The 15,273-nt window shown below is 38.8% G+C and overlaps 2 protein-coding genes across 3 annotated transcripts in view; both read right to left on the bottom strand.

Annotated features, from left to right (window-relative positions):
* Positions 1-1,832: 1,832 nt before the first annotated feature.
* On the bottom strand, positions 1,833-9,104 carry gpr68 (G protein-coupled receptor 68). Its single transcript, XM_084393999.1, has 2 exons — positions 8,856-9,104; positions 1,833-4,916 (listed from the first exon to the last, which is right to left on the bottom strand). Exon 2 carries the CDS (start codon positions 4,909-4,911, stop codon positions 3,802-3,804), a length of 1,110 nt encoding a protein of 369 aa, XP_084250125.1. The 5' UTR covers positions 4,912-4,916; positions 8,856-9,104; the 3' UTR covers positions 1,833-3,801.
* A 1,417-nt stretch (positions 9,105-10,521) lies between these two features.
* Positions 10,522-15,273, bottom strand: part of ccdc88c (coiled-coil domain containing 88C) — a 59,602-nt gene continuing 54,850 nt past the window's right edge. For both annotated transcript variants that reach the window (XM_084393417.1, XM_084393418.1), the window contains 2 exons: positions 14,936-15,183; positions 10,522-12,845 (listed from right to left, as the gene is read on the bottom strand). In XM_084393417.1, the coding sequence (XP_084249543.1) occupies positions 11,961-12,845; positions 14,936-15,183 (1,133 nt within the window). In that variant the 3' untranslated portion in view covers positions 10,522-11,960. The remainder of the gene's footprint in view (positions 12,846-14,935; positions 15,184-15,273) is intronic.

Below are 15,273 nucleotides of genomic sequence, written 5' to 3'. Positions count from 1 at the left end.
ATTTCTCAACGGCAATCGGGTGAAAGAGACAAATTTAGCCGTCTAGCCCCATTGACTCCCATTCATTTTGCACTCATGGCGAGCGCCCCCAGTGGAACTCTGGTGGTACTACAACCAAAATTCGGTACAATAGGGCTTAATAGGGAGTGGACAGGCTCTCCGTAGACGGGCTCTGATATTATCTTATACTTCGTCGAGCATTCAATCAGTATTGTTTGTAGCGTGACAGATCCGCTCCCAAATCACAGGTAGTAATTAGCGATTACTCAAACCATTGGATTCATCCAATACATGTGATTTTATTTTCAAACACAGATGGCGACAGAGATGCCAAAGTGACGTAGTGCAGTTTTAATTAGGCTATTACATCTAATTATTTGGCACATTTGATTATAGCCTATTCATGGGTGATACTATGTGATGGTATTTGATCTTACCATGGTAACTAATAAATAATAAATTATGATACAATATTATTCAAGTTGTACTCCAAGGAACTTAAAAAAAAAAAAGAAGAAATACCGTAGTGTTACACAACTTCTCTCATGTATTGTAGGCCTCCTGGCAGCTGTTTTAGTTCAGATCCGTGTTACATAACACATTCATGTTATTTGGATATTTGTATATTATCACAGACCTTTTTAGAGATAAATGTCTTTCCTTCTTCCAAGGTTCAACCAAAATCAACACTGGAGAAGATCATCCCAAAACCTTTAATCATAAAGTAAAATAAATGGCAGACTTTTCATTAGTCTGGCTCTGAAAATAAAATAAATACGCCAATTCCTCATTTTCTTTAAAAATGGTGCTGGATGTGTTTTTAGTGGGAATATGACTTTATACTAATTAATCACAGGCACAGCTGTATTTAAGCTTCTGTTTATGCACCTTTGTTTAATGTCACAATTCTGCTTCCAACAAGTAAAATAATCAAAACCAAAGACAGCCAAAAAACAAAAAAAAGGGGCCATAACTAAACAAACAGGACAAGTATCTGATGAAAGCGTTTCCTGAACCAAAGAAGAGCCATTTTTAATGGAGCGTTAATTTCTGTCTCCTGTTTGAGTTAAAGGGATGGTACATCATCATGTATTCCTTTTAGTCTTGTTTTTGCTACTTAACCATTGAGGAGAATAATAATATCCAACTATTGAGGAGAAATAAGATGCATACATATTGCTTTAAGTATCATTTTCAGTCATTTGTGCTCCTCCATATAATATTTATGAGGACTTAAACTATTTACTCAATATTTCATCATTTCTCCCATGCTATTTTTACAACCATTTTGACACCCTTTTTTGTCATATTCACTTACCGTTTGTCGAGTATGTTAGCCTGCTAGCTTGGCTACTGTAATTGTAAGGGAGAAAAACTTTTAAGTCCATATTTTAAACATTTTAATTAATCAAAATTCATTGATCAGACACCCTAAAGAGAACATCCTATCTTCAAAAAAAGAGTACCCATAATTAAATAAAATGTCTCTATGCTGTACAGCAGGGGTATAAAAAGTACAATTTCTGTCTTCATGCACTGTGTAATAATACAATCATTGCCAGTGATTTGTGCACCACAAACAATAAACAGAGTATAAAAACCAATAATAAAAATCTCATAAATGAAACCGAACAGCAGTCACTATGTGAAATCATGAAATAACCTGGTTTGGTTACATACAAACTGCATGCATGTTGAGTCTTCATTGTAAACATAGTGTGAATGAGCAGGAATCAGAGTGCACTTCCACGTCTGTTGTTTCAGTTCAGGTCACTCACTCAAACTGGTATTAGCTGTGGTCACTTCAATCTTAAAAATGTAAACACTGCACCACACTCATCACCTTTATTTAAGTCAGCGGTTTGTGCAAACAAAAGATCCATGATTTCTGGAAGCAACCATCACTTCTTCCTCAACTATTTTCCCAGGATGTGATATTACAGTGGGAAGCTGTCCATATTAAAATGGTCTGTTTGGGGGTGGCTGACCCTTCACACCCGTGAACCTTCTTGTGCTTGTTAACTGTCTGTGTGCTCCATGCCTTAAAAAAAAAGCTGAGCAGGTGACAAAGAAAAGGCTTCATTGTTTTTCTTTTCTTAAAGTAAAGGTTCACCCCAAAATGAAAATTGTCGTCATTTACTCACTCTCATGATGTTCTAAACCTGTAAGTCTGTCATTCTATTGCGGAACACAGAATTTCATGCCGTTCTTTTCCATCTTCGGAATACAAATTAAGATCTTTTTGATGAAATCTGAGAGCTTTCTGTCCCTCCATTGACAGCTACGCAACTACCACTTTGACTCTCCAAAAAGTTCATAAAGAGATCGTAAAACTGGTCCATATGAATTAAGTGGTTTAGTCCAAATTTTCTGAAGAGCTCGGAAGAAACGGAAGCTCAAGCCTGTTCGGTTTAGCTTCTGTTTATGTTCGATGATCATTGTTTAAATGTTTCATTTTTGGGTGAACTAACCCTTTAAGCTCCAATAAATCTCTAAAAGTATTGCCACATTAGTCCATGAAACTTATAGCCTATTCCAAGACTTCTGAAGCCTTACAACCACCATTTTAATCATATTTACTGATACATTTTCCCTCCCTATCTCTCAAATCACAATAATTAAGCATACATTTGCATCAAGGTGCAGATTGGCAAACAAATGCCATTGGTTCTCAAGCCTCGTAACTAAATCTGACACGCAAAGTTGACATGTCAAAAAGAGATTTTCAGTGACTAACGACTTCAGTTCGAGCATATTGTAAATTGACTACTTTTACAGACCTTTGACCACTTTTAAAGCCCCTTGTCACTGTTAATTTTCACTGTATGGGACAGCTGTACAGGTGTGGAATAGTATTAGGGTGAGTAAATGATGACAGAATTTAAATTTAAACTATTGAGGACAATGAATGCCTCTTCCTGTCATGCTAGCAGTCTAACTATCTCTGGGGGCTTCATTTATAAAACGTGCGTACAAACAGATTTGATCTTAGAATGTGCGTATGCTAAAATCCACGGCAACATTCATATTTATAAAAACAGTCTTTGACATAGAAAAGTGCTTAGTGCTATGTCAGGGTCTATGCAGATGTACGCACTTTTCCTTGTGGCAGAGAGTCGGAAAACTGCAGGTATTTGGAATTTTAAGCAATTCTTGCTGCTCGCCATTCTCAAGTAAAGCATTTGGACGTTGACTAATCTTTTATATGTTATTGACATTACAGGGCGTTTACAGGGCTGAGATCTGAAACCATTCAGTTGCGATTCATAGATTTCACATCTGGAAGAGAGACGTGCACACGTTTTTTGTGTGTACAGTACGTTCTTTCTCTGAATCGCATGTACGCTTATTTAAGAAATGACTGTAAGGTCAAATGTAGGACCGTTTCTATGCACCATTTTATAAATGAGACCCAGGAACTGAAACCAATGAGGTATAAAAGCAGAAATGGCTTTAGTCTTGGGCACAACGTTTAACCGCTACATGCAAATGTAGCTAAAGGGACTTAAAATAGTACATTTTTAGATCATCGGATATTGAAACCTCAAACGTCAACCACAGGTGATTATCAAGGTACAGTGGCAATCCCTGAGAATTACACCAAATAACAGTAGAATGTTAGCTTACCAAAACCATGAAATATTGCAATATGACACTAAAACAGCAGGCTAATGTTTTAACCAATGTAAACCAACTGTATGTTGACTGCATGTGACTATACATCTAGGATGCTTCCACATGCTTGTCCACTGAAGAGCCTGTAGCTAAACTGTGTGATGTCTATTGTATAGAGAAAAAAGTTCAAACTTCAGTTTTGATCTGCTGCAAGAGTGTCACCACTGACGTGCCTGTAACATTATCATGGGTGACTGCCATCTCCGTGGAGTGCGTGCTGAACCTTCCATGACTTTTTGAGCAGCAGCAGAAGACCCGAGTACAAGCATCCTGAGCCTTCTGGATGCCCTTTTGTGCATTTTCACTGATAAAACAGTAGAGCGCTGGGTCCGCCACGCAGTTAAAGCTAGTAAGCAACAGAGAGAAATGGTAGTAATTGAAAATGTTCTCAATGAAAGCGCAGTCCCGCTCAAATACAGTGCGCACCAGCAGGAAGATGTGGTACGGCGAGAAGCACACCAGGAAGATGACAATGGTGCTGGTCACCAGGTACTTGATGCGCGTTTTCTGGGCGGTCTGCGTGCCTGCACTCTTGCCGACTGCTCGGAGGACTCGAAAGTACGACACTGAGAGGATTCCTAAAGGGAACAGGAAGCCTATGTAAAAACGGTAGTAGTTTATTGGGTACTCCCATGTCTTCATGGGATAGTGCTCAAAGCACACGGATTGGTTATGCTTGTCCTTGCTGAGCTCCTTATGCCGGAAAAACACCACTCCTACGGCAAGCTCTTTGAGCCAGACCACCGTACTGACCAGTGCTGCTGCTCGTACCGTCCTGAAAGCGGAGAAGCGGAAGGGGTAGACCACTGCAAGGTAGCGGTCGATGGAGATACAACACAGAAAACCAATGCTGACATAGATGTTCTCGTAGAGCAGGAAACCACACAGCTGACAGAGCCACTCCGAGCCGCTCCAGTCGTCCCCCTGGAAAATATACTGGAGCCAGAGGGGCAAGGAGGCCAGGTACAGCAGATCCGATATGGTCAGGTTTAACAAGTAGACCCCCAGCTCATTTCGGGCTTTTAGTTGCAGCCAGGCATGGTAGAGCGAGTAAGCATTGGCGGGAAGACCCACTAGCAGGACTAGGATGTACGCACCTGAAAACAGGTACTGGTGAATCTCGTGGCTTATAGTGCAGTTGATTTGCTCCTCAGACATGTTCATCTTTCCAACCTCATGTTTCTCAATGAGTGTAGGACATTCGTAACCAACAGAGGTCTCCGAATAACATTCCATCAATTCTAAAGGAAGCAAACAAAATATTGTCAAATGATTAGTATGTCCAAATACCACCACAGGATTCATAAAACCTGGACTACAGCTTTCAGAGATTTTGATGTATGCATCGGACACCATGGGAAAGGAGTCGTAATGTTCGTAAACGGCAGAAAACTGTGACATAGCTTAAAGGGATACTCCACTTTAAAATGAAAATTCTGTCATCATGTACTCACCCTCATGTTGTTTCAATCCTTTATGAGTTTCTTTCTTCTGCTGAACAGAAAGGAAGATATTTAGAAGAATATCAGTAACCAGACCAGTAACCTGGTCTCATTGACTTCCATAGTAGATATTTTTTTTCCTACTATGGAAGTCAATGAGACCAGAAACTGTCTGGTTACTGACATTCTTCTAAATATCTTCCTTTCTGTTCAGCAGAAGAAAGAAATTCATACAGGTTTGAAACAACATGAGGGTGAGTATATGATGACAGAATTTTCATTTTAAAGTGGAGTATCCCTTTAAGTTGTTACATTACAAAGCCAACATGGCAGATTTTGTATTCCCTTGCAAAGTATACTTTGAGTTCCCTTTATTAAGTATACTTAAGTAAAGTTCAAGTATATTTTGAAGTATACTTTACCAATATCAATGTAGTAGTAGTAGTATACTTGTACTGTGAGTGTACTATTTCAATACTACTTGGGACTAAATTGGCCCACTTTTTAGTGTATAAAAGTATACTTTTTGAGTATACTTTAAGTGTAACATTAGTACCAAACTTTGAGTACACAACTACGTTTTTTGTTTGTACTGCAAGAAGGTTAAGATGTTAAACAAATGCAGTACATACTCTGACAGTACTAGATTTTAAATGCACTGTAGGTCTTTCACATACATTTGTGTTTCCGTCATAATCCATTTATGATAGTGTGATGCATCACAATGTATTGAATCGTGGCTCAAGTATGGCAATGAGTATTGTATCGTGATGTAGTTGGTGATACCTAGTCCAAGTATAGGATGAGGAGACACCCCAAAAAAAACAAAAATGAATGGGAAAAATCACAACGCTTCAAATGACAACTATAGAGTCCTGCAGGAGCCTTAAAACTAAGTTAAGTTAGTCACGCCAAATTTAAAAACTCTCTATCTCCTGACTAATGTGCATTTACAGTCTCGCTGAGTTTATACTCACGCTCTTGCAAACTATTCTAACTCAAACTTGTAGATTTTAAAGAAAGTAATCGAGGGAACCAGGGTGATGCTAACTTCTGGGTTGGTCTAGAAAATTACATTTTCCTTCAGCTCTCTATATGAAAGTTACCATAAAAGTACAACACATTATTATTTCAGCTAAAGAAGCACATTTTCTGACCATTGTTGTAAGATTTGATTGAAGACCCAAAATGATTTGGGTTTCTCTCAGTTTAAGCTGACAGAAGTTGTTCTTCTGCATGCTTAGAAAATAGCAGCCATTTTGATAACATCCTCAGGCTGCTATTTTCTGAATGACAAATGGTTTGTGTGTGGGCTGCGTCCTTCACACTCTGAACTATTCTAAACTTACAGAAATAGATATTAACTTGAAGGAAGTGTTAAAAAGTGCTCTTACTAAACTATTGAATTCAGAAAGAATTCAACTGCACAATGTCTTTTGCAATTGGCTTCGATGTCAGCATAGGTATTTTCTTCATTTATCAGTGTGAAATGATCTGACGTATTCAATCCCAATTCACATTATGGATTTGAGTGAGATACATTGCCCTTTTCAAACTGAATGTTAACACAGAATGTTGAGCTGATGAAAGGAAATCTGATATATTGGGAGTGAGGCCTTGGCTGTGACTTCTGTGGAACACAACATATAACAGACAAATGAACCAGCGTGAACAACACGTTTCATCACCAATCTATTAAATGGTTAAGAATGTTTCCCTGCATCTGAGTCATACACAACACCTTCAGTAATACTGCTCAGAGAGTGATGCACGACATCTGTGCGAGTACAACATTACCCAGAACAGTGTCTCAGTATGGGAAAGCTTTTTTTAGCAGAATTGTTTTTCTGTTCTTGGAGGTTACTTCGGATTTTGTATTTGATATATTGAGCCAGCTTCAACATCAACCTAAGGGACTTAGAGATTTGACATTTGACAAGTATAGGTCTTGCCCAGTGAATGCACCATTACATTCCTCTATTAAATTTCAATGAAGTCATATATATGATAATAACAGAAACAAGCATTTCATTTTTCAGTATAAAATAGCAGTACGAGAGGCAACGTGTTACAATGGGTGTGTTCTTAGGCACAACACCGTGGTTCAGTAGTCCAATAAATGCATTATTCATCATCACTAATTAGAGCAGACATTTTTCAGCCAAGCTGTAGAGGTTGCTGTGCAACATAGAAACAGAATTCAGTTAAAGTCTGGTCACAGCTGTGCATCTATCTCCAGTGGTTTCAAACATGACATCCAATTAGAATTCAAAGTCAATTACCCATTTTAGGTTACACTTTATTTTGATGGTCCCCTTTAGACATTATTTTGACTATAAGTAACACTGAAGCTACATGTCAACTAACTCTCGCCTGCTAAATATCTGCTTTATTACGACGGTCCCCAAGCAGAAATTGGACTGACGATGAGAAACTTTGCAATGTCAACTTACTAACCCTAACAGTCACTCTACTAATACTCTAATGAGAGTTAGTTGATGTAGGTGCAATGTCTAAAGGGGACCATCAAAATAAAGTGTAACCATATTTTATTAATAAATCCATACAGGGGACTCCAGGACTAGCTGCCACATGAGGAAGTTCTTTGAATCAAAAATCCAATTTCACTAATGTGGTTTTGCATTATTATTATTTTTAAACAGCTAGTAATTATTTTAAATTAGAATTTCATTTTTTAAATTGTGCCCTCCAAACTAAAATCCCCAAATCAGCAGTCATCCAGTATGTTTGTAAGATGATGTACATTTTCTGCCATTTAATTATGAAACTGAGAACGTTTAGCCTAATTAAGGGTAATTATTAGGGACAGGCTGTCTAACATAAACTCAAACAACCCTATTCCTGCTGAGACTCGGGGAACCGTGTGCTTGACCATCTCTATGCTTTGGACATTAAATGTTTAACCTAAAGCCATGTAATCCCACCGTAGCATTAGTGTCCAAGGTCTGACATAGCCAATAAAACGTCATAAGAAACAACTGCAATATATTTGGTAGGCTACATGTAATAATCGAGTTTATTGTTAATGTATTAAGCTATTGCTGTTTGCGCCGTCTCATTGCACCACTTGGAGTAGGCTATAACGTGCAATTTTATAATGTGAAAAAGCCAATTTCAAAGTACTGCTTCAACAAAAGAAAAAACAAAACATATAAAAGGCATTTATCTTACCATTCTCCTCACAATTGCATAGTAATGTAGCCTAATTTTATTTTATTTTTTTACTAGTTTTGCATTTGTGCGGAATAAAACATTTTGACTTGAACCCTTACACGGGTTAAACGTTATATTAATTTCTCATTCGTAGCACAGCGTTATAGGCAAATGTGTTTGAATAATTTCACAGACCTGTTGGTCAGAGATGCCATTTGCGATTGTCGCAACGTAGCCTACTTGAGAAACGATCAGGCTGATAGGCTAAATTATATATCATTTTCAATTATAGTAAAAAAAAGGCGTTAAACAGCTTGTGGAAGCAGCAGCAGCATTTATTTGTCGCATGATATTCTCAAGCAGATATACCACAATTAATCTTATTGTTAGGCTATAACTTTATCTTTTATATATTTTTTTTGTGGGGTCTTATTAGAAAGTCTTATTTTTCACCTTTTACTTGTATGGTAGGCTACCAAAGTGCTCAGTTTTAGCCTACTACAAGTACCATAGTAGCCTACATAGTATTTTTTCTTAGTGTATCAGATAATCAAAGTGTATTACCTTCAGATCTCCGCTTTTAAATCCACGCCTGTCAGTCGAGCCATTTCTGAAGTGTGATGAAAATCATATCCTCACGTTCAACAGCTCCTCAGACTCTGTGATAGAGAGGAGCCTGTTTTTTGTCGCGAACATTTTTGCAGAGATAAGATCACACGCGTGTTCCAGAGTTATTGCGTCTGAAAAGGAAAAATACACAAATTGCGTCAACCGTTTTACGCAACGCTGCGCGCAATTACTCACTCAACACTCAAGGGTCTACCCCAGAAACAGGACGTGTCTCATATGGTGAACCTGCCTACACGGAATGCGTGTTTGGGTCATTACAGATGCGTTCCGAACAGTCTGTGTCAGAACTGACATTAAACGCAGCTATAGGGTGAACGCAGGTAAAGTTAGCCCTATAAGTTTGATATACTGTGCTCAATGGGTTTACACTTTAAGTGCATGACAATTGTCTTTAATTAAAGAGACACTATTTCTTTAAATGATGAAATAGTTTTCTTGTAAGGTGTTTAAATATTAAATAAAGTGGGCCAGTCGTGGTCAGGTAAAGTGGGCGACCTTTCAGCTTCAGTAATTATACTCAAATTCATTAAATAAATTGACATTCACTGGCTATAAGTGTTAGGAATAGGAATCGGAAATTCAAGTCAGAGATTGAAGAAAGGAAAAGAGCAGAACATAAAACAAGGCATTGAGATGAGGATGAGAGAAGCACAATGTAGATGCAGAATATAAAGCTTTTTTTTTTTAAATAAAATATAAGTTGTTTTAAGTGTTTAGAGAAAACCGTTCTACAATATGGTTACCATTTCCTGTTAGCCTATTTGTTGTTGCATATATGTTATAGTCCCATCGTTTATGTTGTAGAGTTCATTTTCATCCATATTCTGATTTCTGAATATTCTGATTTTCAGATTTCATCAAATTTAATGCCAACACTACATGTTCCATCAGTTGTTTTGAAATTTACACATGTATTAAGTGAAATCTAAGGTTCCCTAAATGGTATTGTTCACAATGGTTGGTTCCTTCCTTGAATACGCACACTTTGGTGTCATGGTGTCACACTATATAGCCAGTGGTGGAAATGGCTTAGATTCACTGAGGGGAACCCCATAGTTGGGGACATATTTTATATTTTTTAAACCATATGCAGAAATCCCCTCTATATTTATGTATAGTGTTTGGAGGTTATTACATGGATAAAATATGGAAATCCTCTTCATTTTGAAATGGAACTTCGTATCCCTATGAAATGTACTCCGGATGTGAATTTCAACAATTTTTGTTAAAAATTATTTTTTTTACAATTATTATACTAGCATGAAAAATGTAAACTTTTTTTGTTAAACAACAACAACAACAACAACATTTAACTAGCATTAAAAATAGCTAAAAAAAAAAAGTAATTACAAACTCATTTTTACCAAAAAAAAAAAAGCTGTGTCCCACATTTTGCGTGCAATCCTGTTACTGCATGATTTCCTCAGTTGCAAAAAAATTATTTACCATCCCTTTTTGGCAACGAAGTTTGGACACTCTTTATGGCAGGATAAAACAATTCTCAAATTGTAACTGTATTCATCAACTCTTATATCGAAGTTATTGAAAAAAGATCAAACCCATTAATATATTATTAATATTAACAAACTTCAGAGATTGTTAAAAAAAAAAAAAAAAAGCTTTATTACAAAGAGTTTAGGTTTTGGACAACAGCTTTCTCTAAACAGGTTTCTATCATTCACAATAAATTTTACATTAAGTGTAAAAGGTTGTTAGGGTATCTACTCACACCATATCTTACAATTAATGATCTATGTTCATGTGCAGTAGTGTATAAAACAGTTGTATATCTAAAATCATTTAACCAGTAGTCGTGCACACTCAAACAGGAGACTCTCCTTATATTTACACATCCAGTGTGAATGCTTGCTCCAAATATATTTCTATGAAGATCCACCATCTCCTTCGGTGACCAGCTCTTGCCACAGCAGACCATGAGAAGTTGGAGATGGTGAAATGAGATGGCAGAAAAGCACCACTGACAGGGAACAAAGAACACTAGATTGGTGACATGATTGAAGGATCCCAGGAATCCATGGGCTTTTTCACCTACATGCTTCACTTAAGGATTTTTTTACAATCAGACTAGTCCATTCTTCCAGTATACAACATCATCAGACTTAACCATCAACCACGCAAAACAAAACAAAAATCTTGGAAAATTAGGCATACACGCACATTAAAACAACCAACCAAACAAGTGTCATTTAATTGTCTCAAAGACATTAATAAATAAACCAATTAATGAACTTCTAGTCATTAGAACAGATGTGCAGTGTTATAAAATGAGTGTGTTGGAAAAAACAAACACCAAACTGAGCCTCAGATTCTCTTTAGTACAACCCTAAATGCTTGGGTGAAAAAGGGTAATGTGTCCAGAACTCTAGATTCCAACTTAAAACCCATTCCCTAAACAGTGTTCCACCTTAGGTGCTTTCTTTGTCCAATTGACTTCTGTCTGTCTCTCTCTTTCTGGCTCTGTGTTGTCCTCTTGCCTCTGAACAGAGTCTGAGCCAAACCCAGGTCCTACAGCAAATACATGGTCACCCACAAGAAGCAGAAAAGAGCAGATTGTTTGGTCTCTCAGCAGGGAGCGAGTGAGAGAGAGGCCGCTTCCCATAATGGGTCCCTGTGAGGCTGTCTTGGTGATGGACCTGCAACTGTCCTGCGCCTCCTAAAGATGGATGCAGTCGCTACTCAGTAATTAAGCTGGGAGTGGCTCCGAGCACACAGCCCAACGTTTGTTTTCCACATTCAGAATAGAACGTGAACTGGCCTGCCTTGGAGCTGCGGAAATGAAAGGCGTTCGATTTGATACGAAGGGGAAAAATACATTCAAGTGCCCCATACATTCGTTTCCAGGTCAGTGTGAACGTGTGCAAGACCCTCAAATGCACCTGGTGCCTTTGAAGCACCTGGAGAAATGGAGAATGGAGGGACGTGACCAGCCTCCCAGATTCACTGGAGCTGCCTGAGTCTTTTCTTTGTTTACAGTGCAGTTTCATACGTCAAACATGTTTCTTCACCAAGTCCGAGGTTCTACACACAGCCATACTCATACCACACAGTCTGAGGGTCATTGTTGGGGTCAGGAGAAGCAGGTTTGCTGTTGGGCTCCTCCTTGGCGGCACAGCTCAAGTCCGCAGTGTCTGTTTTCTTCAGTACAGGCGACTCTGCCTGCCTTTGTTCCTGGGGTTCCTCTTCCAAATCCTTCAGCCTCAATGCTGATACAGCTCGCACCGGAGTCACCATGGCCACCTCACCACGGTGGGGCGCTGCTCGGGTTTGAGCAGGTCCAGAACGGACCGCTCCAGCCCGGCTACTAGCACTCCCGACGTATTCCCGTTCAGCCTGCAGCGATGTAGAAGAAGAGTGCATTGGGGGAGGACAAGCCAGGGACAACTCATCTCTCGGTGGAGCAAGAGATAGGCGACGGGGGTCGACGGACAGGTGCCCTGGGTCTCCAGGTAGAGGCGAGGATCCAGCCAGCCTGGCGGACATGGGTCTTTCTCTGGCGACTGCACCAGACCTCCTCAACACCACGTCGTTTTGGCTGGGAGAACTGGCCTCGGTGCGGTAGCTGTCTGGTCCGTTGGAGCGGAGGAGGTCTGCTGAGGCCAGGCTGAACGTTCGGTTCAGGCTGGTGCGAGGATTGGACTGCTGCAGAGGTGAGGGCCGCAGTCCTGCTCCTCGGTTGGGAAGGGTTTGCGACTGAGATGGAGGTGTGGAGGTTTCTGTGAGACGAATGCTTGGTTTGACACTGTGTCCAGGTTTAGTGGCCCGACCATCTAGTTCTGGTGGAGTATTCTTGATAGTTGGAGTGACATAATTGGTGGGAGTTTTAGCGCCCTCTCGCAGAGGGACAGGTCGAGTAGATCGGGTGAAGAAATCAGTCACCAGATCCTCTCGACTTCCTGTCTGCACCTAAAAAAAACAGACACATAATCATCAATTAAATTAAACTAAATCATCATAAAGCTTTTTGCAAAAAAAAAGCTTTGTATCCCATTGTGCCCCAAATTTTCAAGATTACAATGGTAATTACATGCAGGGTTCCCAGAGCTTTTAGATGCCAAGGAACCCCTCCTCTTACTACAATAGAAAGGCAGCTATTATGTTTCCATGTATATTTTCACTTGTATATTTTCATTTTCATTTGACTACAATATTTATGCTTCTTTATGCATTGTTATACTAAAGCAAATTATTAAAATGTTAGGGAAAACTACAAAAAAATTTGTTCAATTAAAATATTACTATTAAAAAATTACTTCATGATGAAACAATGTTAGATATACATCTATATAAACATAAAAAAACAGATTTAGTTTTTACTCTTTCTGTTGAAGGGCTCAACAAGGGTTAACTGAATACATTAATTGCATTAATTTAATAAAATGACTGTAATTAATCTCATGATTTTTGACAAAAACAATAATTGTGTGCACAACAATAAAAAGGTGTTAAAAATATTTAACTCATTTAAATAACACTTAATCCCAGGGCTGCCAACTTCAATGTTCAGCTTGGAGACTTGGTTCCATATCATAAGTAACCTGCTGTCTTGTCGTCAGCTTATTGTCTGTCCACTTTGCTGTGTGAGAAAATGGCCTTGTGGCATGAGAGTGTGAGAACAGTGTGTGAGTCTCAAGCTGAATGTGTGAGAGTTGGCAGCCCTGTTGAATCCTAAATGATCAAATTCAACGACTCTAAGAAATACCATTTTTTGGTTGGGAGGGGGACCCCATCACTGGAAATCATCGTTTTAAAATTATTTGAATTGTTTATGACCATGGGAATCCTGTTGCATGCATTTCTCAAAATTTGCATGCAGAAAACATATTATATTCCTTTATGATAACAGATATGTATATCAAATATGAATATTATGGCCACTAGCTGAAATGGTTAAAGGAACACTCCACCGTTTTTTGAAATAGGGCTTATTCACCTTCTTTCCTACATTTAGATAGGTGGGCAAATGCATTTTTGTCTCAGTGCATGCATTGTTTTAGTTTGAAAGGGGCAGCCCTAGCTTAGCTTAGCATAATGAATGGAATCCTTTGTTGCCAGCTAGCATGTCATGAGTAAAAGTAATATATAAAATAAAAAAACACCCACCTAATTATTTCTTGTGGCCTGCGTTTTCACAACAAGTACAAATAGTGATGCAGATTAACACTAGGCGATTTCCTATGCAGATATTGACTTGGGACTATATTAGGGGGAAGCACAGGCGAAGCACTGCTACTTGGGTGCAGAGATATCACGCCCAAGTAGCAGTGCTTCGCCTGTGCTTCCCCCTAATATAGTCCTTAATATATAAGTCAATATCTGCCTAGGAAATCGCCTAGTGTTAATCTGCATCACTATTTGTACTCGTTGTGAATACGCAGGCCACAAGAAGTAATTAGGTTGTTTTTTTGTTTTTTTTTTATATCACTTTTACTCAGGACATGCTAGCTGGCAACAAAGGATTCCATTCATTATGCTAAGCTAAGCTAGCGCTGACCCTGTCAAACTAAAACAATGCATGCACTGAGACAAAAATGCATTTGCCCACCTATCTAAATGTAGGAAAGAAGGTGAATAAGCCCTATAACGGTGGAGTGTTCCTTTAAGATCCATCACGGTCAACATCTCTATTATTAACATCTCACACAACACTCAAAATACATTATCTTAATCCGCAATTAGCAAGCAACAATCCATAGTGCAGATCAAATATCAGGCTTAATTTATTTAGAAGCATAAATGTCTCTACTGACCATGAGTTACATTTAAAAAGATCCCTTTTGCCATTCTCACTGCATAAATATACACCCACAACTTTCACTACGATGTATGATTCACCACATATTTTAAAATCCCCTACAAACAACTGCTAATTATTCTGATAATGTGTCATTATTTCCACAAAAGGATCATCTTATACCTGAATTAAAAGGTCAAATCACCAAACAAATAAATCTGCTAAGAAGTGTTAAAACGTTATTAGTGTTAAAACAACTTACAGTGGGTGGGGACAGGGCATTGCTCTCCTGCAAGAACTGCTCCAGAGTAACCATCTCACTGCCAGGAGAGGACGGGCGCCGAGAAGTGGGCCGCTGGGAAGAGCGTGAAGCAGGTGTGGCATCACAGGGAAGGGTGGAGCTACGAGGAATCAGAGACAACTGACTGAGACGTGAACCCTCATGACCCAGTCCAACGACATCATCGCTTGACAGACTGACAGATCGACCCTGAAGACAGTCCAGAGAACCTGGAGAAAGACAGGAAATTAAAAGATGAACTGTACAATTTAAGAGTGTGAGAGGTCGTAAAAATGTGCACATTAAAAGGTAGCTATAAT

Source organism: Rutilus rutilus (genome assembly GCF_951802725.1).
Source record: "Rutilus rutilus genome assembly, chromosome: 21".
Taxonomy (NCBI): domain Eukaryota; kingdom Metazoa; phylum Chordata; class Actinopteri; order Cypriniformes; family Leuciscidae; genus Rutilus; species Rutilus rutilus.
This window is presented reverse-complemented; position numbering and strand designations above follow the sequence as displayed.

What these genes read in the sequence shown, in the direction of transcription:
- gpr68 (XM_084393999.1), bottom strand. Translation starts at nt 4,911, where the DNA reads ATGGAATGTTATTCGGAGACCTCTGTTGGTTACGAATGTCCTACACTC.